This window comes from Colletotrichum jinshuiense, chromosome 3 (genome assembly GCF_051148585.1).
Source record: "Colletotrichum jinshuiense chromosome 3, complete sequence".
Classification (NCBI taxonomy): Eukaryota; Fungi; Ascomycota; class Sordariomycetes; order Glomerellales; family Glomerellaceae; genus Colletotrichum; species Colletotrichum jinshuiense.
Window position 1 is genome coordinate 4,014,615 of NC_139310.1, and position 24,540 is coordinate 4,039,154.

At 55.5% G+C, this 24,540-nt stretch overlaps 6 protein-coding genes across 6 annotated transcripts; 3 read left to right on the top strand and 3 right to left on the bottom strand.

Moving 5' to 3' along the window:
• Nucleotides 1-2,760: 2,760 nt before the first annotated feature.
• EsH8_III_001074 (uncharacterized protein) lies at nt 2,761-7,099 on the top strand (the record flags this gene model as incomplete). Its single annotated transcript, XM_083262799.1, has 4 exons — nt 2,761-3,030; nt 4,186-6,055; nt 6,110-6,607; nt 6,660-7,099. The coding sequence occupies 4 exons, from the start codon at nt 2,761-2,763 to the stop codon at nt 7,097-7,099; spliced, it is 3,078 nt and encodes a 1,025-aa protein (XP_083123286.1).
• A 665-nt stretch (nt 7,100-7,764) lies between these two features.
• EsH8_III_001075 (pyridoxamine 5'-phosphate oxidase-domain-containing protein) lies at nt 7,765-8,592 on the bottom strand (the record flags this gene model as incomplete). The annotated part of the gene is made up of 1 exon (XM_083262800.1): nt 7,765-8,592. The coding sequence occupies one exon, from the start codon at nt 8,590-8,592 to the stop codon at nt 7,765-7,767; it is 828 nt and encodes a 275-aa protein (XP_083123287.1).
• A 1,443-nt stretch (nt 8,593-10,035) lies between these two features.
• Nucleotides 10,036-11,714, top strand: EsH8_III_001076 (uncharacterized protein; the record flags this gene model as incomplete). Its single annotated transcript, XM_083262801.1, has 2 exons — nt 10,036-10,795; nt 10,864-11,714. 2 exons carry the CDS (start codon nt 10,036-10,038, stop codon nt 11,712-11,714), a joined length of 1,611 nt encoding a protein of 536 aa, XP_083123288.1.
• Nucleotides 11,715-12,280: 566 nt separating this feature from the next.
• Nucleotides 12,281-12,782, top strand: EsH8_III_001077 (eS30 family ribosomal protein; the record flags this gene model as incomplete). The annotated part of the gene is made up of 3 exons (XM_083262802.1): nt 12,281-12,333; nt 12,571-12,682; nt 12,759-12,782. The coding sequence occupies 3 exons, from the start codon at nt 12,281-12,283 to the stop codon at nt 12,780-12,782; spliced, it is 189 nt and encodes a 62-aa protein (XP_083123289.1).
• Nucleotides 12,783-14,295: 1,513 nt separating this feature from the next.
• Nucleotides 14,296-15,375, bottom strand: EsH8_III_001078 (uncharacterized protein; the record flags this gene model as incomplete). Its single annotated transcript, XM_083262803.1, has 1 exon — nt 14,296-15,375. The coding sequence occupies one exon, from the start codon at nt 15,373-15,375 to the stop codon at nt 14,296-14,298; it is 1,080 nt and encodes a 359-aa protein (XP_083123290.1).
• Nucleotides 15,376-19,410: 4,035 nt separating this feature from the next.
• On the bottom strand, nt 19,411-22,634 carry EsH8_III_001079 (GATA-type transcription factor; the record flags this gene model as incomplete). Its single annotated transcript, XM_083262804.1, has 3 exons — nt 19,411-21,441; nt 21,684-22,080; nt 22,186-22,634. 3 exons carry the CDS (start codon nt 22,632-22,634, stop codon nt 19,411-19,413), a joined length of 2,877 nt encoding a protein of 958 aa, XP_083123291.1.
• Nucleotides 22,635-24,540: the final 1,906 nt, after the last annotated feature.

Below are 24,540 nucleotides of genomic sequence, written 5' to 3' on the forward strand. Positions count from 1 at the left end.
GGGTTGGTTTATGGTTTTTATGCCACCGACGTAGCGTTGATATGCCAGCAGGAAGAAATGGGGCCCGGGCTGAGACCCCTACATTCCCCCTCCCCAATGGCATGAGACGAAGACGTTCGAGAGCGATGGAGAGACAGCTGACCGATTCACATCCCGCCATGATGCGTCGTCTCATGTCAAGGTAGATCAGGCCCGAGGCTGCCCAATGCTCATGTTTGGGGAGGAGAAGGCTCCCAAGCCACACAAGTTGACGGGGCTTGTCCATGTCGGCGTTGATTAGAGGAGCTGTCGATTGCTGCGTGTGACCAAGCTACCCGTTGTCGCCGTTTCGAAAAGTCTTGAAATAGTTCCATAACCGGAGCATCTTGGGGGCAATGCTTACAGGTTTCCAAACCAAAGCTGAACAACCCCAATCCTTGTCAGGGAACGACACATTTTTACCCACCATTCAATGCTTGTCAACGGCGGTTGCTGTAATCTGACGTTGGATAAAAAAGAAGAGCAGGATAAAATGCCAGGGGCCATGGAAGCGTCAAGCCACACGGCCCGCACCACCTCGGCGGTACCATTTGGATTGGCCGTGGCACAACGCATGCTTCGAAGAAGAATGTGCCACCGGCCGGCGAAATACTGACGATGGTGGCGCTGTTTTCCGCAGGAATGTCAGATTATGCATCATTTCCCTAACCGGGTGGCCGATCCTCATTGTTGTGCCAATCCAGACTCCACCAAGCTTTTTACGTGGTTTATTTTGCGCGCGGTAGCTACGGATACCTTTTTCTTAATTTTTTTTATGTTATTCCCCCCCTCCTCTCCTTGTCTTTTTTCTTTTGTGTTTTGCACAGCCGTATCCAGATAGGGCCAGAATCCCACGATTCCGGTGAGTGTGTTGATTGATCCCAGGCCCAGAGAGGAAACACAAACACCAAGGAGCCCACCACAGCTGCAACGCGAAATCTCCGTCCAGCTCACCATCCATGGGACACTCACCACCATACAACTGTGGCCCTCTCCTCTCCCCTGCCTAGGTGGAGAGTTGTGGGTGCGGATCCCGAAACCACCTAACCAGAGATCTCCCAAATACACCCCGGTCCGGAGGGTTCGAGGGCCATATATTTTATTTACATGAGCTCTGATTCTGGCCTGGTGCAGATTCGCTATGCAGATTCCCACTTCGTATCCTTTTCAGCTTTCTCCGTTGCTTCCATGAGTTCTTCATTCTTTCTTCTTTCCAGCCGTCTAGAAGAAACCCCACAAGCGTGAAAGTGCAGGGGTCCCGAAATGGTGTATGGTTGCGGCCGTGGTCATGGATCCCCTACCCACCACGCTTCTCTTTTTCTGTGTTGTCTGCCACTCTGTCTCTGCCCGTTGGCGTTTCCATCTCCCCGTTGGTGACGGTTCTCCCCTGGTATGCATGGCTAAATGAGCACGACAAAATGAGCACGGCAAGACGCATCCAACATGCAATCTGGCATTGATGATCGGGGAGGGCATAATTTAGTTGGCTTTACTATCGGTGAAATGAGCGCCGGCCGCCAAATCGGAATCACACTTCCGTCTTCGTGCGACCCCGAGCTGTCATGGAACCGTCGTCTTTATTGCCAATCCATGCTTTCCTCTCTATGTCTAGCTAGCTTCGATGGCGGTAGGGCAAAAACGACGCAAGGCGGGAACAGGGGGGCATGGAACTGGGCTCTTGTGCTCTGAAGGACTGTGATGAAATCACAGCGAGGGAGAGGAGTCCATGCCATGCCTGCAAGACGCGGAACACCCACACCCCCCGTTCACATGGGTAGATGACGAACGAGCTCCTTGATAGTTTTTGTTTTGTGTCGTTGTTGTTTTTTTTGTATGCTTTTTTTTCGCTGCCGTGCCCGTCTTGCCTTTACATGGACAAGATTTGAGACTGCTTCTGGTCTCCCCCCCCTCCCAACTCCATGCTGGGCGTCTCTCCTTCTTCCTGCTCCCCCCGCTCCAAGGATGCTGCTATATTCAGATACGTAAACAATAACCAAGCACTCCTCGTAGCAGACTAGAGAAACCTTGTGCTTGTGCATGCAGCCTGCAACTGGGACGAGGGGCACACCAACAAAGTGGACATGCTCTGCCTCATCTGTCCTATCCTGTGGTGTCTTATCCTGTTGTCATCCAGTCAGAAGCCCGAGGACCCTGGAGGTCCAGCCCAACACACAAGTCCAGCGCAGAGGGAAGACGAGTGGACGATAACAAGAACAAGTGCCCCTGCCTTGGCAGCCGTCGGCCGTGTCTCTCTCTTTGATTCGCATTCATTTCTTGTTTTAACATCCCATCGCCTTGCTCTCATTTGCAGACGCTCTCTTTTTACCTACAGCTCCCCCCCCCTCCTTCACACTCATATTCCTGTCTTGTTTCCTACTTGACCCCCCACCTTATTGCTCACTCACCTCCGTACATCTGCATCAGAAGCAGCAGCACTTAACTCGGCATCAAGTCCTGCGTTCTTGTTGTGACTCCAAGGTAACCTTGCAGGAACTAGACTTGCATCGTACTCCGGGGATTAGACGTCTGCCCCTCCAGCGACGCCACTTTCACAGCCACCCCTCGAAAACCAGAAACTTGGAAGATTGTCCCAAGAAGAGAACGAGATCAGGGCAGAAGGGAGGAAACAACAAGTTTGGACAACGAGGCAAAGGCCGAAAACGAAAAGGGGACAATTCAGACGAATGAGACGAACGCAACGGTTCCTTTTATCCCACCCCACCAAAAGAGACGACCGACACGATGCCGTCACTCTCGCTGCTTAGACGAGGGTCCAAACAACAACAGGACCAGCAACTGCTACCAGGGCAGCAACAATCACAGCTATCACCACGATACCAAGATGGAGGCGGAGAGCAGCCGGGCTCGGGGGTCGGAACGGGCGAACGGGAACGGGAGCGCAAGTTCTCCAAACGGGATCTTTTTGGAGGGCTGTTAGGTCGCAGCAAAGGCCGAAGCACGTCGGCGAAACCTGGGCGAGGGACCGGTGCGGAGTCACCAACGAAGCTGCCAGTAAGTCTCGGGCGCATGTTTCCACGTCATCTACTTCCTACTGTATTCTACCTTTCCCCTTGGACGATCGATGCTTCGATCTGCACATCACCCGCAGTTTGTCGTTCTATTTTCTACTTTTCTTTATGGTCTTGGCAAGTGCCACTCAAGCAAGGTCCCTGAACGGCGCATAGGTCTGGACTTCCGTCTGGGCCGGCTCGAATGCCCTCGATGACCACGATGTTCCCTCGGTGAGAAGCTGAGGATGAGGAAGTCCTCGGAATAGCAGCAAGTAGGCTGGGAAGATGCATGCACGGCACACAAGCACACATCCAACCCAGCCGCCGCACCTCAGCAGCATTTTCAGTACCACCCACACTTCATCCGGTCGCCCTCACCACCCCGCCCTCTCAGACCTGATCCGGCCCGGTCGGCGTCAGTGGGTTTGTCTTAGCTAAGGCTGGATATTCCGTGCGCTACTGCCCTTCTCCCCCTGGGCCCCCAGCCCGGTCTGATGCGTTGGTGACGGGTCCCCGTCCCCTCCAGTGTCCCCTCTTTCTCTTGGCTCGCTCCCTGCCCACCGGGCTGGACTCTGCTGAAGTTAGCCCAGCGCCAGTGTGGCAGGGACTAGCAAGGACTGGAGCCACAGTCTGCAGCACCCACCTCGACGTCGCCTCTCCACCATGTCATTCCCCCGCCATCATCTCACCCAATCCATCAATGAGAGCTGCATCAGGCCACTTTGGTTGCCCTGTCTCTCTTTTCTTGCCCCGAGCCGTGCCATCTCTCCTGCTTGCAGTGACGTCCTCCGAGGTGCTTTTTTGCTCCTGACTTTTCCCCCAAGATGCTCAGAGTCTGACCATCTGAACCCCGTTGCTCCCTTGCATGATCTTCTCCGTCTCGTGACCAGCTTCGGCCGACCCAATTCCCGCCTTCGCCTCTTTAGCCCTGTATAACACAACTTCTCCTCATTCTTCTTTCCCTCTAGCGAGCGCTTCTGTCTTGGTTGGGACAAGCTTTCCGTGCCATTGCAAACAAAGGCGCCTTCTGTTTGCACTACACAAAGAAGAAGCAGGCAGTCCTGCCACAGCCCGTCCGTGTACCTTTGCCCAATTGGATACATCATCTTTCGTCCAACCGTTACAAAAGCCGTTGTGTCTCACCAGCAAACCCCAGGTTTCCCCTCCGCAAAGCAGTGCCGAGTCCCGTTCCTCTCGATCGCCGCCCCCTCTTAACCCCAACAAGCCACTGCCTTCCCCGCCTCCCGTCGACAGCGAGCAAGCCAATGGCCCGACGGCCAAACCAGTCTTGAAGCTGACGAAAATCATGGCAACTCTCAGCGACGAAGACGTTGAGAAGCTCTTCTCCGGAGCTCCTCAGTACTTTGCTCGTGCCGAAGGCCATTACACCGGCGCCCCGCACCCCTCTGTCGCCTTTCCTTGGGACGAGTCCCTCGAGATTCGCGATCTGACCGACCATGTCCAGATCGAAGATGCCGCCTGGGGCTGCATCACCGCATGGCCTCACATCACGAGGGATATGAACTCCAATCCCGCCGCAATCAGATGCGCCAAGGAGAAGAAGCGGGCTCACTTCCACCCGCGATGTCGAGAACGGCCTAATATGCTAAGCATGCAAGGGTTGGAGAAGGGCACCATGGGGTATCAGGCCGCTCTCGAGATGCCTGTTGGCGATGCGCTCCAGGAGGAGCAGTTCGGCTTCGACAGCCTCGGGTCCAAGGCCAATGCCATCATTGAACAGCGCCAGAGGCTGCTGGCCTCCAAAGACGGCCTCCGCCGCCTGGAGGAATCGGCCATCTTGGATCAGCTCATCAAGAACGGCGTGAGGTACAAGGAGAACAGGGTGCACAAAAAGATTCACAACACCTTGTATAACGAGCTGTTCCTCGGCATCCTGCACCCCCCGACTCGTGTTGTCGATCACCACGATCCCTACAGTCTTTCTGTTCAAATCCAGGCGCTTGTCAAGGTCCTTGCTGCACCCAACGTTTGGATCGATTTCTCCCATGTCGAATGGAGAATCCGATTGGGGCAGATATTGTGGGGCTCTTTCGAGGGCGATGAGCTCGAAACAGAAGTCGAGATTGACGACGCCGAGACGAACGAGGAGCGTAAGGAGGAGAGATACTGGTTGCTGCTTCAGGTTCTTCTCGCGTGTGAGCTCCTGATAAGACTAGATGCCATCACAGAGGGCGAAGAGCTTGGCATCGAAAGCATCAGGCCTGCCGAGATTCATCGCTTTGAAAAGGATGCGAATTCGACAGTCAAGTGGTCCCTGCATCTCGCACGGGCTTGGCTCGAGAACATTGAGATCATCGAAAGTAAAGTTGACCCAGCAAGCACGGCTCAAAAGCGAAACTCTGGGGGCTGGCTGGCATCTTTGACAGGAAAGATGAGTCTCCACCCAAACAACACCCACACCCACGCGAAAGACGGAGTCTCCGTCTATACCATCCAGGGGCGGTACAGCGAGCGACAGGTCAACGGCTTGACAAATTTCGCAAGAAAGCTACGCTGGCCCGATATTGAATCCGACATATATGCCGAGCAGATATCGGAAAATGTTGGCAAGGTCTCAGAGGCAACCCCAATTCACACGCCAGCGGAAACGCCGATGAGCATCGATACAAAGAGGTCATCTTACTTCGGTGGCGGCCGGGCTGAAGCGAGTGTTACTCGGCATCCGTCCGGAAAACACAAGATTTCTGCAGCTCTGCACCCGTCTGGCTGGTTGTCAAAGTCTTACGTCTCGGGCTTGATGCTCCCTGGCGAAGGACTGTACCACTTAATCATGTCCACTCTGTTGGAGAATGACAAGGAGGCAATGGCCAAACTGGGCCCGATGGCGAATCTTTGCGGCGGTTTCGTGTATCGTGGGAAGAGTTTCTGGAGCACGGCATGTATTATTGGCCGGGTGCTTGCCGCCGGCAAGGGTTCTGCTCAGTGCATGGGCTGGATCTCGAGCGACATAACTCCTCAAGGTCATGCTGATGGTTGGGTCAATATCGATGTCACTGAAGTTTCCGGTCAGTGCTATCCTTGCAAGATATGTTTTATACTATGCTGACCAATTGCAACAGACGACATGAAGAAGACAGGAAAGCAGGCTAGGCTCTGGGGCAAAACACACGTCGAGCGTGATTCTTGTGTGTTGGGAAACGCAGACCCGAACTCCGTACTGCCCGCCGACTTCATCATCCCCTACGAGAATAACTACTCCGAGCCGCCTCCCAACCTGAGCATCTCGTTGCTGTCGCTGAACCTTTCCGCGCCTATCGATTCAGTTAACTCCACTCCAACCGAGGAGACGGTGTTTACTCCGTCCTCTGACGCAACCAGGGGCCCTGAGCTTTACACATATCCATCATCCATTTCATTTTCCATTGGTTCCCTCGGCAGCGAAGCGAAAGAGTATACCTTTGCGCTCACGAAGGACATTCATTTTGTCACAGCCCATCCGTGCCATCCATCCTCCCATGTCAAGGTCTTGAGGTCACCCTCTAGCCCTACTATACAACAAATCGATGTGGACGGCACCGGCGTCGGCGGCCAGTGCTCCAAGCCAGCCACCATAACGGGTAAGACGAGCCAATGCGACCTCGTGCAGCCGTGTAGACTGACCGCTTCTAGGACACCCTCTACACAAATTCTTCACATACACGGTGATTCACCTTTCGGAGCTTATCGAAAAGCCAGACGCCTCATTGAACGATCTCCTCCTCAACACCTCAACTGTGCGACGACCTTCTCTCACCCCCACCACCAACACCACCCCTCGTGTTTTGGTCATTGACTGCATTACGGGCTTCAAGCGCCAGCCACCGACACAGGAGACACCCACTTCTCCTATTCTCGAGCGTACCGCCAACGGCGCCAGCCTCGCGATGACTAACATGCACCTCGAGTCCCGCCGTCGCCAGTTTGGCAGCGACATGGAGATTCTCGTCCGGGCATTTTGCGCAGAGAAGGGCTGGAACGCCATCATCTCGAGACGCAAGCGGGGTTGTCTTGCGTGTGCCATCAGGGAGGCCGGCGCACTGGCTTGGAAAGTCATCATTCGTGTTGACTAAAAGCAAAACTCTTTTTTTTTAATGTTACTGCCGGCTGTTGTGTGTACATTTGAGGCAGGTGAATATATATTTTGGGCGTAATAGGTTTGGGCAGGATACATTGGGGCACACGATGCACACACGTACACACGAAAGGCATACATAGCGTTGCTTTTGCAATGACGGGAGGGAAAGGATGGACAGGGTGTCTGCATAGTTATGTAAAAAGCTGTAGTGCGATATACCCCCCCGATATAATATGCTGTAATGATGAATATCCCTACCCGTCGCAGTGTTGTCAACTATCCCAATTCACAATCTGGGCCGTCAACGGGAGGTTGAGGCCTCGTGACGTCCGAAAAAAAAGCAGAGTTTGTCCTGCACCGCTCCAATGCCACAGAAGCCAAGAATACTCGGTATGTTTGAGCGAAGGTGTATGTCGCGCCGTGGCACCGCATGCCAATGTCCAAGCCATATACACATAACCAAGCCAAATAATGCTACGAACCCGCGAACAGACTGGCGAGAAAACACACTTCACCCAAGCTGCCCGCAAGTAGCTCCAGGCAGGGCTCTTCAAGGTCCCGCCCGAAGACTCGGCTGCAATGCTGGCGTCATGTCAAAACGACACTCCCCTCCCGCCCCACACATCATCAACTTTCGTGGCGACATTCGCCGATGGTAGTTCAGAGATCATTGCTGTCGAACCAGCTGTTGACGCTCCACTCCTTCCAGCCGCGCTTCTCGCCGGGGAGGTCGATGGACTCGTACTCCTCGCGGGTGACGTTGCGCCACTCGTCGAGGGGGATCCACCCAATGTATGCGCGATCTCCGAAGCCGCCGATCCAGTAGACGGAGGTGACGACAAAGCGGACCCACTCGGACTCGTGGACGGGGCTACCCGGGAGCCAGTACTTGGAGTCCGGGTGCTTGTCGACGAAGCAGTGGGCGAGGCGGAGGGAGGAGACGGGGTCGGCGGGGATCTTCTCGAGGTAGCCGAGAAGGGAGAAGCGGGGGAGGTTGGCGGCGGAGTACGGGACGGTGTCGGGCGGGGCGGCGGCCGCGTCGGCGTTGGAGGAGCCGAAGATCATATTACGGAGGGAGGAGAAGAGGGAGATGCGCTTCGCGGGCGGGAAGGGCGGGATCCAGTGCATGGAAAGGGAGATGTTTGAACCGGCGCGGACGTTCTTGAAGGACGTGGCGATGGTGATGGCCAGGATTGTGGGGTTGCCCTCCTCCTCGCAGTCGGCGACGTAGTCCATGAGGCCGATGGGCATGCCGGAGACGTCACCGCCCGAGGCGGAGTGGGCGCCGGCGGGGAAGACGGTAGAGAGCTCGGCCAACTTGGTCACGGCGAGGATGCGGCGGCCCATGACAGCAGACTCATATGAGGTTGGGATGCGCTTAGCGTCGACATCAGAGGGGTTGGAGAGGAGGTGCTGCGGGGTGCCAGGCTCGAGAATGGCGTTGACCGCGGAGGCGGCGAGGCCGGCAAGAAGGGCGGAGGTCTTCATTTTTGGTGTCGGACGGGAAGGTTGAAGACTAATGGAGAAGAACGAGAGGACAAGAGGACGGAGGGGGAAAAAGATGGCCAGGAAGGGTGTGTGCGAGGTTTTGTAGCTAGCCCACACTTAAAGTGTACGGTCGGAAAGGGTGGGATCGATCGTACGAGGTTTTCGCGGCGTAAAGCGATCTCGGAAAGCCTAAGGAAAAGAGCCAAGATATTCGGACGAACTATTGAGTGCGAATACAGCGGGGGCAGCGTCTCTTTTGGGAGTCTTTTTTTTTTCTTTGGCGGTCGTGGATGACGGTCAAGACAATGGGAAGGACTCGCTGGATCCGCTGGGATTAATCAAAGGAAAGAGAACCCGCTAAGACTGTTCGGCGGGTGGAAAGCGCAGAGCGAGTCGGGTTCTGTAGCGACGAGAACGGTCTGCAACGGTGGGTTGGTGCTGTTTGAGTTGGTCAGTTGGTTACCTTGAGTCGGGTTTAGCTCTCCGCACGAGGAGTTGAGCATGTGATGTCTGGGATGAGACGCAGGAAAGTGGCCCGGGTTTAGATCTGATAAGCCAAAGGCCGCCTAGCGCGAGACAAAATTTACCCACCCAGAGCCATGCGGGCATGGGCAGGGCTCCAGGCGCCGTATGCGAGGGCTCCAATACCATGGCCGAAGAGTGTGGCTGCAGGGACTTGGTTGCATGATCATTTCCGCTGGGGATGGGCAGATAATTCGATGGCTATGGCGTAAGATGAAATGAATATAGAAGGTGAAGAAGAACACGAGGGACAGTCAACCAGGTGCTACTTTGCGATCCGCTGCTGGCTGTTGTCGGGCGGGGCATCGGCTCCTATGTCACGCCCAACAACATATCACCTACAGTGTGGAATACCGTGATACCTCTGCATGTTTTGAATTATGCAAACTGTACACTGGTTTTTCTAGGTGCGGTGGGGTCGGTACAAGAGTACATGATTAGATGGAAGAAGGTGCAAAGTCGTGCTGGGGTTTTTCGAGAAAGGAAGTACCGCCTCCCCCAAGAGGGCCTTTGTTTATCCAAGTGCTGATTGGTGAGCGCAATTTGTCTGTGGGTACGGATACCGGTACCTCCCCCCTCCAAAAGGCGCAGCTCAAGAACACTAAGGCGGACCAGCACACAAAGAGCTGGAAGGCTCGAGTCCCTTTCAACTGACAGCAAAAATTAACAGCAGAATCGGAGGCGCGCCTTCCTGGACTCAAGTTGCAAGCATCTGGGGAAGTAGAGGTTTTTTTCTTGTTCACTGTCTAGGCAAACCAGCGCATACCCATCCGTGAGGGCGGGCCGTTGTCTCACTCTGGACCCTGCCGAAAATTCACTCTGAGTCGCCAAGTGATTTTGGCGCCGGACCTGCCAGGGTCAGTACCATCACCGCACTCTCGTGAGAGCCAACTTCCTTTCTCAGCACACAGGGGTACTGCCATGGAAACGAAGACCGAGATGGCAACATGGAACGGTCTCCCTGTTGAGCTCAGGGGCCTCATTCTAGAGCACTTGGCTCTCAGCGCCGTGGCTGAGAGACGCTCGAAAATTTGGAAGGCAAAGAACAACCGTCATGACATGGGCAGTTACGCTGTCGTGTGTCGGCAGTGGCAAGGTTTTATCGAGAAGATCAACTTTAGCTCTCTCGAGATCAACTCAGCAAAAGACCTGTCCCGCTTCGATGAAGTTCTTCAGGACCCCAGCCGCCGTTCATACCTGCGCCGCCTGTCGCTGCGCATCGAGCTGCCTCGTTATGCCAACAAACTCGCCAAGATACCCGAGACAGATATTGAGCAGAATGAAAACGAAATCGCCTTCACTCAGGGTGTCTGGAACTTTTTCGACATCCTGAGCAAGTGGACGGCCCAGGGTTCGGGTATCGAGCTGGAACTGAGCGCCTATTCGCCCAGTGACAAGAACAAGTACTTTGGAGAGGAGGGCCTGGATGAAGAGGGCAACTCGCGTTTCTTCGATCACGATCTCGACTTCTCCTTCATCACCGCTGCCTGCGATCAGGTCGGTCGACACGGCCTGCCTGAGGTCTCTGTTATCACCAGTTGCCAGATCCTCCGGCGAAATCATCGCAACATTTCGTCTCGGGCGATGCTTACCATATTCTCGAGCTTGCCTCACCTGAAGGAAGTCCGCTATGAGCCCTGGCATCAGGTGGACATGGAAGCACAGTTGGAAGTTGATTCAGGTATGTGTTACCCTTTCTCATCCCAACCTGGTGGAAAGACAGGTACGGGCCAATGCTAACCTCCACAGATCATGCCCGAACCCTTCCGTTCTGGCCATCCCACATCAAGCGAATCAGCATCTTTGAGCATTTCGATGCCTTTAATGACAGCGCAGGAAGTGAATGGGAGGATGCCGAGTCTGGAGATGAGAATGAGGCGGAAGCAAACGGCGAGGGCAACGGCGGCGCCAATGGCGCAAACGGTATGAACGGTATGAATGAGCCCGAGGACGCGGCCGATGTCACAAGAACTGCATGCCCCAGCTTAGGCCACAACCTGGGTTGGCTCAGTCTTCAAGCCGAGGAGATGGCAGTCTCGAACGTTTCCGACGCGAGCGACTTCTTCGAAAGCCTCCTTGCCCGCAAAGCTGCGCCGCCGGTCTGGAAAACCCTACGCCGCCTCACTCTGACGTCGCACATGATGATTGAAGGGGTCGACCCCGAGAGGATCAACGACGTTCTTCGTACGGCGGCAAATGCTGCAAAGCATATGCCGGCGCTGCAGATGCTGGAGCTGTACAAGATCGACCAATTCGGGGCCGTTGTCTTTCGCTACACTGTCGACACAATGTCAACGAGCGCGAGCTGGGAGAGCACCTGGGACTTTCGTGTGGAGCCAGGCGTGAAGGCTCTGTGGGCGGATGTGGCTAGAAAGAACACACCTCACGAGCTAGACTTTCTCCCCGAGGTGCTCCTAGGCGACTATCGCGGCCCGTTTGTTTTCATTGACGAAAATCTGAAGACGAAGGATCTTGTACTCCACCCGACATCACTGGAGGATATGTTGTCGAAGAAGATGGACAAATGCAAGGCCTGCAACGGTTTCTGTGCGCATCCGAAGAGCGAGGAACAGTTATGGGGATCGATTGAAAACGCGTAGACACATGCGGTTGGACAATCCAATACGATACGAGATCATGTCTTGATACCCAGTAGAGTACATTATTGACAGGCCAATCTAGACACGGAGGGGAGAGCCAGCAACAGGCTGCGGGATAGTTATTCAGAGCCATTTCAATAAAATGAGTCAACAAAGTGCCGCCCGCGCCTACTGTCGCAAGTGCCATGCTCAGTGTTACCGATGAATCATTCGCCGCGCCACGGGATGCTCAAGCATAGGCCGGATATGTCTTAATTCCTAAGGCCGAAAGTTTCGGGTCATTCCTTCCGGGCGCGGGCAGTGGCGAACAGGAAGAGGTGCATTGACAGACGACGGAAAAAGCCCCCTCTCGCCCGCCCGCCCCTCCTCGCCTCGCCAAAGTCCTCGCCCCACACTTAACCCTCACGTGACCAGGGTCGAACGCCCACAAGGCAGAATTCAGTGAATGCCACACACACGCACGAACAGACAGACGCCCTTCGCCCGCGCAGCAGTCGACAAACCCGCTTCGTTCCATCGACAACCAACTCACCGAAAACACCACAGCATCAACTCAAACCGTCACAATGGGAAAGGTTCACGGATCGTTGGCGCGTGCCGGAAAGGTCAAGTCTCAGACGTAAGTCTTGTCCTTCACAACCCTCATTTTTTCCTGGGGAGGTGGCGAATGCCGAAATTTTGGTCATCACGGACAACGAGGGGGGGGATGCACCGGTCGGGGAAGAGGAGGAAAAACACGTTCGATGTCGACGACCGACGACGGAGGACGGGTTTCACGGCTGGAATGACCGACCGGATGACGCTGGGATACGGCATTTTGATGCAACAATGAACGTCTCGCTGACCATCTCGATAGCCCCAAGGTTGAGCCCCAGGAGAAGAAGAAGACCCCCAAGGGCCGCGCGAAGAAGCGTCTCACATACACCCGCCGCTTCGTCAACGTCACCCTTACCGGCGGCAAGCGCAAGGTACGCTCTACTTGACGAAGACCGCCGTCTTCAAAGATATTGCTGTCCGTTTCGTGACTAACGCGCTCCTCCGCAGATGAACCCCAACCCTACTTCTTAAGCGTCTTCTCTCCTCTTCCCTATGCATTCGATACGACTCTAGGAACGTCAGGGCCACCGGCCTGAGGGTGGAATCGACGGGACAATAGTTCAAGGGTGGTTGGCGAAAATGGTGAAATCTTTTGGGAAATGCCGTTGTGGTCGGAATCTCTCACTCCCCACCTCCTCCGCCTGCTGACGGTGTGAGGTTGCGTGGGCCTGTGTGTAGATGCCCCGACCCGACGAAGCAAAGAGACACGAATGCGTACCGCAGAATACGTAAACTATTTGGTTTTCTGGCATTCAATCGGAAATGGGGAAATCGCTTTTTACTGCCTTTGTCAAGTTTGATGAGCCCGCCAGATGCTATGCTGGCAGCTGGCGACTCGCCACCGCTCGAGGAGAAATTCATGATATTTCTTCAGCCATCTACATGATTGTCTTGTCTTGTCCAAATGCTTTTGTGACGGCGGACTCGTCGGCGGTCCTCGAGCCGGCAAAAGAGCAATCCTGATGTTGACATTGTCCTGTCGGTGGCTTTTATGCACCAGCCCATCGATGACTTCGAAACTACATTCCCATCATTCTGTAGCAGGCGTCGCGATGGCTGCTTAGCCACCACCGTCGAATTTTGATATTACCGTCCTCACAATAGCATATGACGGTATATGCAGGTTCGACGTCCCGCAAACTCTACTCGCGGCTTCAACGAGTCTCAGCAAATTGATTCTCGACTGTTGACTACTACCAACAACTTTACAGAACTCCGAACACCTTGACAGAGAAACACAAGATGATGGCATTTTTGTCTCGTACCACGGCGCGCCGACCGAAGCACTTGGCTGCTGCAACGCCTAGATTTCAATGCTCGCCATCCCGGAACATCGCCTCGAATATGCCTCTCACAGATGTCAAGCTTGACCCACCGAGAGGGGAAGTTGTTCATAAACTAGCAGTCGAAGGCTAGCAGTTGGGGCAGTCGCGAACCGGACGACCGCCAACACTGCCATATCATCAGCAGAGTCCAACAGCCCTCGTGCTCTCCTGCGCCTCAGGCATTTATTTGGGGGGCGCGGGCAGTGTTTCTTGGGCCTGTCGACCAGGTCGATTTCCTAAAGGGCTTTTGAGTCTACATTGTCTTCATCGCGGCGTCAGTGGTGCTAGTTGTCTTCGGAGTGTCCTGTAGTAGGGCGATGTCGGAGATGACTTTTGCAAGAGGGTTGCGAGAGGCTGGATGGTTGCGAAGAGGTGCATCGTGTTCAGCCGGGTTATGTATGTGCGCCGTGCTAGGTGTCTTGCTTTGCAGGGAGACAAATATATTTGCAAACGAAAATGCTGGGACTTGACAGGTCCTTCAAAGTGAAGATTGCAACGCAGCATGGCCGACGACTCATGGAGAGCCCAGGTTGCAGATCTACTTTCCCAACTTGCTCTCGGTCTCATCCCCTCGTATTCTCACTTTGCAACAAACATTGCCATTAAGCCGGAAAACTAGGCAGCAGAAACTAAACTACATGATACACTAATACATTCATTCAGGAACCCAACGCCGCAAGACCTCCGCGGCATCCAACTGGAAGGGGTTGGGCCCATGCCAGAGACCTCTCCTGCTCCCACTGGCTCCATCGGCTCGCCTCAAGACCAGATCCAACGCAGCATCTGCCGGCATCGTTCCCGAGGCAATACGCCGTGTATTCTTCCGACTCCAGTCGAACCCTGCCCCCCTCCTTGGACTCGATCAATGCCTTCCAGACGGTCTCGGAACACTCGAATCGGGCGGCGTCGCCTCCATGTTGACGGCGCCGGTATGTGAGACAGCCGACGGTCTCCTTCGATCGTTTTAATGCACCCGGTTTCTCGACGACGCCCTCCGTGACCGCCAGGGTGAGCGGGTTAGGCTTCGGTTCTCCCCAGAGGGTGAAGATTCCGCGGTCGTCGTACCACTCGTCGAGGAGGACTTTGTCGTCCCCGCCGTCCTCCAGAGTCCGGGGCGTAACAGTACGAGGCTTCTTCTGTGATGAATACCCAAGGCCTCCTAACTTGCCGCGCATGCCCTTCGGGATGTTCATCGGACGGGTCCTGTTTCTGGACGAGGCAAGGTTCCCCGGCGGACCCGGCACGATGACCGGGTAAGCAGGGTATTTCATTTTGGCCCAGTCTTTCAGATGGTTCGCCCAAGACGACCCAATGCCTTTGTGGGACGCCTTTACGCCCTCCATCAGCTTGCCCATGAATATTTTCCTGAAGTCGATGGGCCGGACGCCCTCTGACAACGTGATACGCGGGACCCCGCCTCCGCCTCCGCCCCCGCTTCCGCCCCTGGCCGCGCCGCCGAAACGGCCGCCGCCCCCGTACCCCCCAGGTCTGGGCTTAGCCAAGTCCGTGGATATTCCCTTCGCGCCCTGGTTTCCCGGTGGCCCCCTGACCTTCATGGCCATCCTCTTGGCGAACGAAGCTGCCATTCTGACTTTGCTGGCCAGCCCGGAGGTGATAGCTTTCGCTTTAACAATGCCTCCCATCATGGATCCCATCGTAGCAGCCTTTGCAGCCGCAACCTTTGCAGCAATGATAGCCGCATGAACGATTGCCTTAATAATGAAGAGGAAGAACACCATTTTTATGTCTCTCTGGCCAAAGAATTATTCACGTCAGTTTCTCGGCACTGGAAACAAGCCACACGTTTTCGGGGGCACAACATACCTCTAAGCGCGTCCAGTTGCTGCAGGGCTGACTGGATAATATGACGAAGAGGGAAGCTCGCACACAAGTCGGGGACCCCTGAAAAACGCGGCAACAAGTTGGTTTAGATCCTCTGCGTCTTGTATCATGCACCAGTGCAAGGAGGGACTCATTTATAACTTGGACATGGGTCAAGGGGGCGTGTGGCCACTGCTTTGCTACCTCCTGGACGTCATCGCTCGGGCATCGGCAGCTTCGTCGATCAGCAGCTTCATCGTAATTGTTTCTCGTTGTGGTCACTAGACGCCTCCTGATACAGCAACAGCAATGTATGACAGATGTGGTGCCGCCAATCTATGCAGGCACTCGATAGTCACCTTCACATCATGGCAGATTCCAGTAAACTCAAATTGAAATTGTCCTCGAGCTCGCTGCATGGGCGTCATCAGCAACCCACCTCACCTCATACCCAAAGACTGCTTACCTTTTTGGAGACTACAGTCGGTCCGATCCGGAAGCCCTACATAACTCTCGGGGAGCTGTATCACAGTTTAAGCAACCAGCTTAATGGTAGAATCGGGGATCTCGAACAAACCCGCCGCCTCATAAACCTCTCAAGAGGTCTGGCCCATCCAGCGTATCCGTGAACCGGCATCAACATCAACAGCCCCGCGGTCACCCTGGCCTCAGCCCAGTCTATCGTAAAAAGAGTCCAACTAACTCATTCCCGCGTCTCCAGAGACTAAGTTTAGGCCCTCCCGGCCGCAGCGGTCACAGCCGCCAAACTGACAGCACCAAAACTAACGAAAGCCACCAACTTCAAAACTTTCATTCCGCCTCTTCTTCTCCTCCTCTTCCTCTCCCCTCCTGGAGTCTATCCAAAGACGCCCTCACGGTTACCACGAAATCCAAATATACTCCTCAAGGATAACTCTGCCTCCGTTTTCTCCAGGCGTTGGCCCCCGTCAGGTATTTGCTGTTTCCCCTACGCCGCCCTCCTTCCTCCCCCCCTTTTCTAACACCTACCGGTTGGCTGGGTCGAAAGGCGGCACGTCAAATGTCCGTGGTCGCTTTTGCACACTTCTATCTTGCAACGATAACAGACTCGTGGCAAAGAGGTTGAAAGACGAGTAGAAAATAGAGACCAACACGTGTTGGGCTCTATTCGACAAGGATGGGTGAAAAGGTGAAGCTCGAAAGGCCCTGGACCGCCGTGTGAACTTATACCCGTTCCTCAAGCACCCTGAAAGAACCGGCTCGTTTTAACCTCGCTGCCAAACCTGTCATGTCGAAACTCTCCCGTTGGGTTGATGATGCGGGGGAGATCGTCGATGGTTGGGCCTGCGCACCACCGTGGCCAAAATGAACAGCAATATCTGGCGAAGGCAGCAGCTGCCCATTCATCTCAGGCGATTTCCGCTGGCAGGAGCCGAGATCTCGCCCGGCGGGACTCGCAGCATAGCTCGAGATCCGGACCATGGGAGGGAGCACGGCGCAGGCACACGGGATGACACGGCTGGCCAATATCTACCCGTATACGGATTCTACGATGACCTGAACTTTGGGTTTGGGAGCCGTACTGACTCCATTGCGATGCCTTTTCAGAACCTGTTTGTTTACTTGCTGACTGCACAGCAACATACTAAAGGCAGGGAGTTGCCCACTCGACCCGCAACTGCACAACTTTGAGTTATAAGATGGCAGATGAGGTTCTGGCTTTGGTCGTGTGTTCATTTTTTTCCTTTCTTCCTGCTGTTCTCAACTGTCTGCAAAGAACACGGAGACTCTAGCTGGCTCCTCCTATCCCCAAGGAAGATCTTGGCTAGATGAAGCCCGCCGTCCTTTGGCTAAGGCCTCTCTTGCCGCGAACTCTGCGAACGGCAGGAAGTAGCACCAGACACGGGGAAGCCAAAGGCCGACTCGTCGCCGTCGTTGCGCATCCTGGGCTTCATACCATCATCATCAAAGCTGAAACGGAAATCAAAAGAAAGGGGCAGTAAATCGAGGCTGGCATGGCACTTATAACAATTGGAAAAATAAAAACAAAACCACCTGTCGCGGTTTCCCCCGATTCTCTGTGCTCTCCCGGGGTTGTGCCATTCGAGGACCTGGGCCCGGCAACCGAGGAAATTCGAAACCCCCAACGGCGGGGAGACGGAGGATGACGAGCTCGGCTGAGCCCTGTCCAGGGTTAGAGGACGTCTTTTTGAGCCCAACACACTCACACTCACACTCACACTCACACTCACACACATGCAGATGCAAACGCATACACATACACATACCTATATGGGTCGATTCTATCTGTGCCCTTTAGAAAGCACGACTGCTCAGCCGCCCCCTGGAAAGATCTCCCGCCCCCCCCCCCCCCCCCCCCCCCCTTCTTCAACCCCTATTTCCTTCGTGCCCTCATCTACCCCTCGTCTGATTCTGCTTCAACCGCGGCAGTTCAGTCGAGGAGCCGAGGATCTGGATGGTTCTTCACCGGGGACCTTTCTTGAGCAAATGCCATCTCTGCTCGCCGCGGCGCGCACGCGCACACACACATGCTGACTCTGAAAGGAAGAGGAAGGGAATAATAAAAGGGGACAAGAGCTAATACTTCCGACATGTGCAACGACGTACACAAAATGGCCCCAACCGTCTGTCCAGCCATTAGATGAATAATAATAACGTTGAATTATTTGAAGAAGAAGAAGAGAAAAAACCCCCCGAGGAAAAAAAAAAGTGACATCACAGAATAACCCCCCTTTTCTCGAAGCAACCTGTCCTGCCTCACGGGTTCGGCAAGGTTGTCGAGGGGTATTTTTTTTCCTAGTCGGTGTAAGTTTCGATTTTGTAATTTCTCGGATTAACCTTCTCAATGCTGCGGGGTGTGGGGGGAGGGGTAGTAAGTAGGAAGGCGGGGTGGGGGGGGGGGGGGGGGGGACGGAGGTTCTCTCCCCCCTTCCGCCCCCCGGCTCCGGCGCGTAGTCGTAGTGGACTAATAATAACCCTCTGGAAAGCCGGACAAAAATTACCCCTTTTGCTTCACCGACGGATAATTGCTCAAAGGAGCGGGCGACTACACTATGAGGGCCCACAAAGGTAGACACTGCGCGAGCCCCGCCCCCGCCTCCAAATCGCTTGCGACTGACGAGTCACATATCCGAAAAGTCACGATATTGAGAGAATTGGCCAGAGTGAAGCAAGCATAAAGAGGTATCTCAGTTTATATCATCCATGTGCGTATCTCTAGGTATAAAACCATCCAAAGTGACGAGTCCCTGAACCACAAGACCTTGCCTCGTGTAACAAAGCCAAGTCACTGCCGCTCGCCCAGGTCTTTCAAAGACGCCGTTCTAAATCGCTCGGAAAGTAGAAAGCTCTTCCCACCCAAATGTCTGAAGACGCCCAGGCAAATAACCATACGCTCGATGTAGCACCGTTAAAAAAAAAAGATATCCCGGTCATGCTCGTGAATAATACCACCTCCCCCCTCCCGTATAACATCGTAACCCTCCTCGGCGTCAATGAACCGACAACTCTTGAGGGTCCCTTCATTACTCAGTGCATCAGGTCGCATATTGTTGCTGGCGAACCTCGCGGCAACAACGCCGAAAGGCCCGCGGGCGTCGCCGGCCTCGAATGCAGACTTCCAGCCAACGGAACGTAGCGTCCCTATTATCTTTCCTCGTATACGCGACCAAAAGACAGAAGACCGCCACGTAAAGACCAACGTCGAGGTCATGGTATCAAACAGAATTGGTAAAAGCAACCCAGAAATGCAACTCGTTCGCCGTGACCAGTTCTCAAGGTCGGTCGTCCAGACCACGCACGCGGTGGGGGAGAAGCGAACCCCCCACCGCTGATTCTATCGCGGGATATAAAAAAATGATGAAAAGCAATCGTGATGGCATCCAAAGAAGCACAAGTGCCGCCTTGAGGCATGTAACCGTGTCGTTCATGAGGTGATGTGATTTGCAAACCGTTCAAAGACTCATCGTGAGCCACTCCCACTCCTGGGGGCCGGAAGCCGGGCCGCCGGGGTTCATCATCTGACCGTTCTGACCGCCGGGCATTCCCATCATACCCGTGCCCATCATGGGGCGCTGAGTCATACCGAAGCCGTTGGCCAAACCCAGCGAGCCGGTCGTCGGCATGCTGGTGAGCCCGGTGGCAGACCCGATCGACTTTGCAGCGTCGTTGGGGGAACCCGTCGAGGTTTCGGGGCTGTCGACTTCCATGCCCCCGAGGCCCTCGCTGCCGGCGCTTTTGCTGTGGCGACGCTGGCGCTTGGAAGAGCCGGAAGAAGAGGATGTGCCAACGTTGCGCGAGATGGAGGCGGCGCCGGGACCAGGCGTGTTCTTGGGGGGCGCAGCAGCGATTGGCACAACTCCTTTGCCTCCAGCGGCCGCCCCGGCAGACGAGCCCGTTCCGTAGCTTGTCGGCGTGCTACCGGCGGTGTTGCCGCCCGACGCTGCGTTGCTGGCAGGGCTCTCCCCCTCATTCGCGCTGCCGGCTCGCGTGGCAGCAGGCGGTGTGGTGACGTTGTTGGCCGGAGTGGAGACGGCCAGTGTCGAGTTCTTGCGGGAGCCCGGCCCAGAGACACTCGCCACGGCGTTCTTCTTCGATCTCGTGCTGGTGCCGCCCACAGGCAGACTGGCGCCGGAACCGCGGTTCCTCTTCTTGATAACGTCCGTCTTCAAGCTCAAAGGTCTAACCACGCCGTGGAGCTTCAAAAAAAGACCGCAAGCATTGCAGAGTGGCTGGCCCTCGGGGTTCCGTCGCCACAGCGGTGTGGTCTGTGTGAAGCAGTTTGTGCATGTCGTGGGCGCGCTGCCTTCCCCTTGGTTGCCGGCGGCCGCCTGCAGGTTGGTCGTGGAGCCCTGCTTCGAGCCCGGGGGCGATGAGGGCCGGCTTGGGGCCACGGAAGAGAAGCCGGACACAGTGCCGTTGTTCTCTGGCGGGGAGTTGGGGGTGGACTGCGCCATGCGGTCGAACGGGTTGCCGTTTCTTCCCAAGTGGCCCGCAGGCGTCGACGCCGTGCGGGGGACCTTGCCGCCTCTCCTGTCGGACCCTTGCCTAAAGGACTGCGATCGCGGCAGGCTGCCGCCTTCCCAATCATTGTCGACATAGTCGGTCGTGGTGCCGCCGATTGTGACCTGCTTTCGCGGCGGACCGCCAGGGTATCGCGCGGCCTGCGTGCTGTACTGGCCGGGGAGGGAGGGATCCCAGCCCAGCGAGCTGCCGTCGTCCATCGGGCCGGGGGAGAAGTCCTGGGGCATGACAAGGTTGCGGTCGGCGAACGCGCCGCCATCCTCCTCATCCGAGTCGGCGCCAAAGGTGAACATGCCCTCGTTTGGCAGGGACATGCCGGGGGAGCGCACGGGATGGTCTGATTGAAAGACTTGCGTCGGGTCAATGTGCCCAAAGGGGCTCGGCGCAGTGCTGAAGGCGGAAACGGACTCGGTGGTGGGCGCCGATGCCGGGAACATGGGGTTTCCGTTCGCCGAGTTGTACATGAACTGCTGACTGATTTGGCTTCCCATGCTCTGATGACCTGGCCGGAATGGTTGCGATCTTTGGCCACGCATATCCATCGATCCAAAGTAGAAGTTGTCGTTATCAGGCATGGCGTGCGGTGTTGTGACGGTAGAATGATAAGCCGATCCTGGGGGCGAATAGAAATCGGACGGGTTCAAAGACGAGGACTGGACCGAAGATCCATTGTAGACGTTGGAAAACGGTCCATGGGGTATCATAGGAGAGGTGGAGGGTGAGAAGGAGAAGTTCTGCTGGAAGGGGCCGGCGGATGTGATGATGGGATCGTTCTCGATGTTGTAGGTATCGAGGGGGAATGGAACCCCCGTTTGATGCGGATTTTGCGACATGTTGGCTTGGTTGGCGTTATCGAGCGAGTATTCATGCAATTCCGAATCCGCATCCAAGTCATGTGTTGTTGTCGTGGTGCTGTTCACTGCAGGCACATGGGGAGAAAAGTCGGCCGGACGTTTACGGGTCTAAGTGCGAACGGGTCAGCTCTGCGAAGCCAGAAAAGCCACTAACATGATAACGGGGGGTGGGCGAGTTGATGGGCGCTGGGGTGTGCACCACCACCAGCTCACGAAACAAGGTGCGATAAAAACAATAGAGCCCAGGCAAGGATGGACAGGGAAAAAAAAAAAAACAGCGTGCATCGATTGCCTGTTTCGCTGCAAAGAAAACCAAATCAATAAAAAAAAAAAAAGGAAGGCTGGCTCACCCGTCGCTCGTCAATGCTCGTTTTACGGTGATGCCGAGTAATGTAGTTGAATTCGTCCTGGGCCCTCTGGTGATGGGGAGGGAAAGGCACTGATTGTGGGACGAACTGCTGCTGAACGACCGAGTCCTTGCGCGATTTGATGGGGATGGCCGTCGAAAATGACGAGCGCATTTGGCTTCTTTCTTCGGGTTGCTTTTGAGGCTGGGGTGATGGGTTCGTGACAGGCGTAGCAATATTATCGGAGAAGATGAAGTCATCAAGATTCATAGGTTCGGGGTGGTTCACGTTTTGTTCAGAGGACTTGCGCAATTGAGCGATGCCGCTGGGTGGGTTGGCATTGAAGCCTGGGGCGGGCGTAGCAGCTGGCGGTGCAGGTGCCGGTGCAGATCGAGCAAGCCTGCATCATCCCACAGAGGTTAGCCAGGTCCGTCAGCGGCATGGGCCATACGGCACAACGACGCCAGAGTGCGTGAAGACAACAACGGGGAGGGGGATTTCCAACCTTGCTCTCTCCTCTTCCTGCTGCTTCTTGCGCAGGTTCAGAGCCATCATTCTCCAAGTCAGATTCTCCATGCGTTGCTGGTTGGGCAGCATGTGCCTCGTCTTGCTGAAGAACTTCCACACTTGGGTCGCCAACGGATCCTCCTTCTGCATGTCCTCGGGGCTCTGGCTGGAGTCCATGGCTGCCTTCTGGAAGGGAGGGAAGGCGGAGCTTCTCAAAAAGTCGTCTTGCGCATTCGGGTACAGCGCGGCGGAGAGGTCGAGTCGTAGATCCCGGAGGCCGGCGGGCAGCTCGCTTGGGCTGGCCTTGGAGTGCGCCTGTGAGTGCGACGTAATGGCTTGATGGCCGTCAGGCCTTCGCGGGAAGCGAAAGTCGTGTTCTGTTGTTGTCGGATTCATTGAGGTGAAGGGACTTGAAGTCGCAATGGGTGACTGGGTGGTGGCAGCCATGTGAAAGGAGGCAATGCTGGGAGGAGAAGGAGAGAGAGGGAAAAATTGCTTCCTGGAGAAGAAAGTGAAGGTTTCGGTTTCGGCGAGTCGAGTCGAGCGTCGCAAGAAGGAATTTCCCCACGTTCGCTTGGCTGCAACTCTCCCACACTCTGGTACTCTGTGACTGGGTGTGTACTTGTCTCCGACTCGGTCACTAAGACCGGTAGGTAGGTACCTTGTACGCCACGAGAATCACGGGCACACACTTTTCGGCGCTTGTGTAGTCAAGCCCGCAACGATGCGCCGGGGAGTTGTCTCAGTATCTATCTGAAAAGGGTCGAGAAAGAGTTTGGATGTAGAAGAAAGTTTGGATGGCTGGACCGTCAACTCGAAGCCGCTGTTCTTTAGGCAGTGCATGCGTCGAAGGGGAAGCAGGAAGTAGTCGCACGAGGTCGGCGGCGGCGGGAGGGATCTCTTGTCGCAGCAGGGCCGACGGGACAGTGGGCAGTATTGCGTAGAAAGAGGACGGCTGTTGGCCGTAGTTGGTGTCGCTTGCTGGGACGGACGAGACAGAGTACGTAGTTGTGCCGTGCCTCGTGCAGGGGCAGAGGGGAGGGGAGGGGGGGGAAGGAGGGGAGGTGTGGCGGGTGCGTGGGAGTTGGAGTTGGAGTGGGAGTGGAAGTGGGTGGAGGGAGTGGAACACCCATGGATGAGCCCCGACCTACGGAGTACAGGCTACAGAGGCACACCTAAAGCGCGCTATGTAAATGCGGGAGGTGGGTGTGGAGTTCACATTTGGTGGTGGACTTGGAGGCTGCGAGAGTTCATTCGGCGGCTCATGCACTCGGGACAAGCAACCACTATGCTGGTCAATCTTGTTCCCTTTCAAATGCGCCGAAGCCAAAGGTGGATCGTTACCGAAATTAATAAGGTGCTGCTGTAAGTGTCAGTGGGGGGGAGTAGAACAAGTCTATGTACGTAGGTAGTGTACGGGCAGTGATGAAAGAAGAGGGCGTCCATGTAGTGAGCGACCCTTTCGCTTTGGGAGCGCATGCTAAAAGCCGTCGGGAAACTGGCGCCCTTCGGGTAGGCTTCGCTCTTCAGAGGCGGCAACCGTCGGACGGACCCCTCCCCTCTCAAGGGACCGCTACCGACCTACCTGGCCTCGCAGGGGAGGGGAAAATGGCAGCGTCCTGGGAGGAAGCACAGGCGAATCCCAACCTGCAGCAACAGCGGTGGACTGGCCCTCCCGGCATCCCATCAAAGTGGAAGATTACTTGGTAGCTTCACGAATCGTTGGAGAAACCAGTCTGGGGCCCACCCCCTACGCTGGTGCCGCGTTGGCTCGACTGAAGCTGGGAACATCCCTCTTCACACGCAATGTCCAATACCGCTTTTTTGCACGCTCTATACTTCGGACGCTTCTTCCGAGACGTTGCGTCGACCCATCCATTGCCTAGCGAAATAGTGGGCAAACGGCAAAGGAGAGGGGAGGGGCGGAGAAGCAACTGACATCTGATCCAAACCCTGCGAAATTGCTTGCTTTGTAGAGCACTGAGAAAGCGAGCAGACCAGAGCAGCTCTGCCTGCCTACCCCCCCGAGACCATCCCAAGCCACGGCGTGTGCGCACCTGTAAAGGAACACGACTGGACGCAAATGTCACGCCGGCCATGACACGGTGTGGACTGACAGGAACAGGCAAAAATACCGCTCAACCGTACGATGCAGACATGTCCCCTTCCACGAAGGGTTGCACCGAGCCGGACTGGTCTGTGAACCAATGTGCCGGACAGCGGACGTTGAACTGGATTCGAAGATGTGGAGGCCACTAAAGTCGAGAGGCGGCAGCCCGAAAGCGAATGGGAGCCTTGGTACGCACTATCCGTGCTCCGTACTGCCGTTCGGATTGTGGCCGGCCGGCATTCC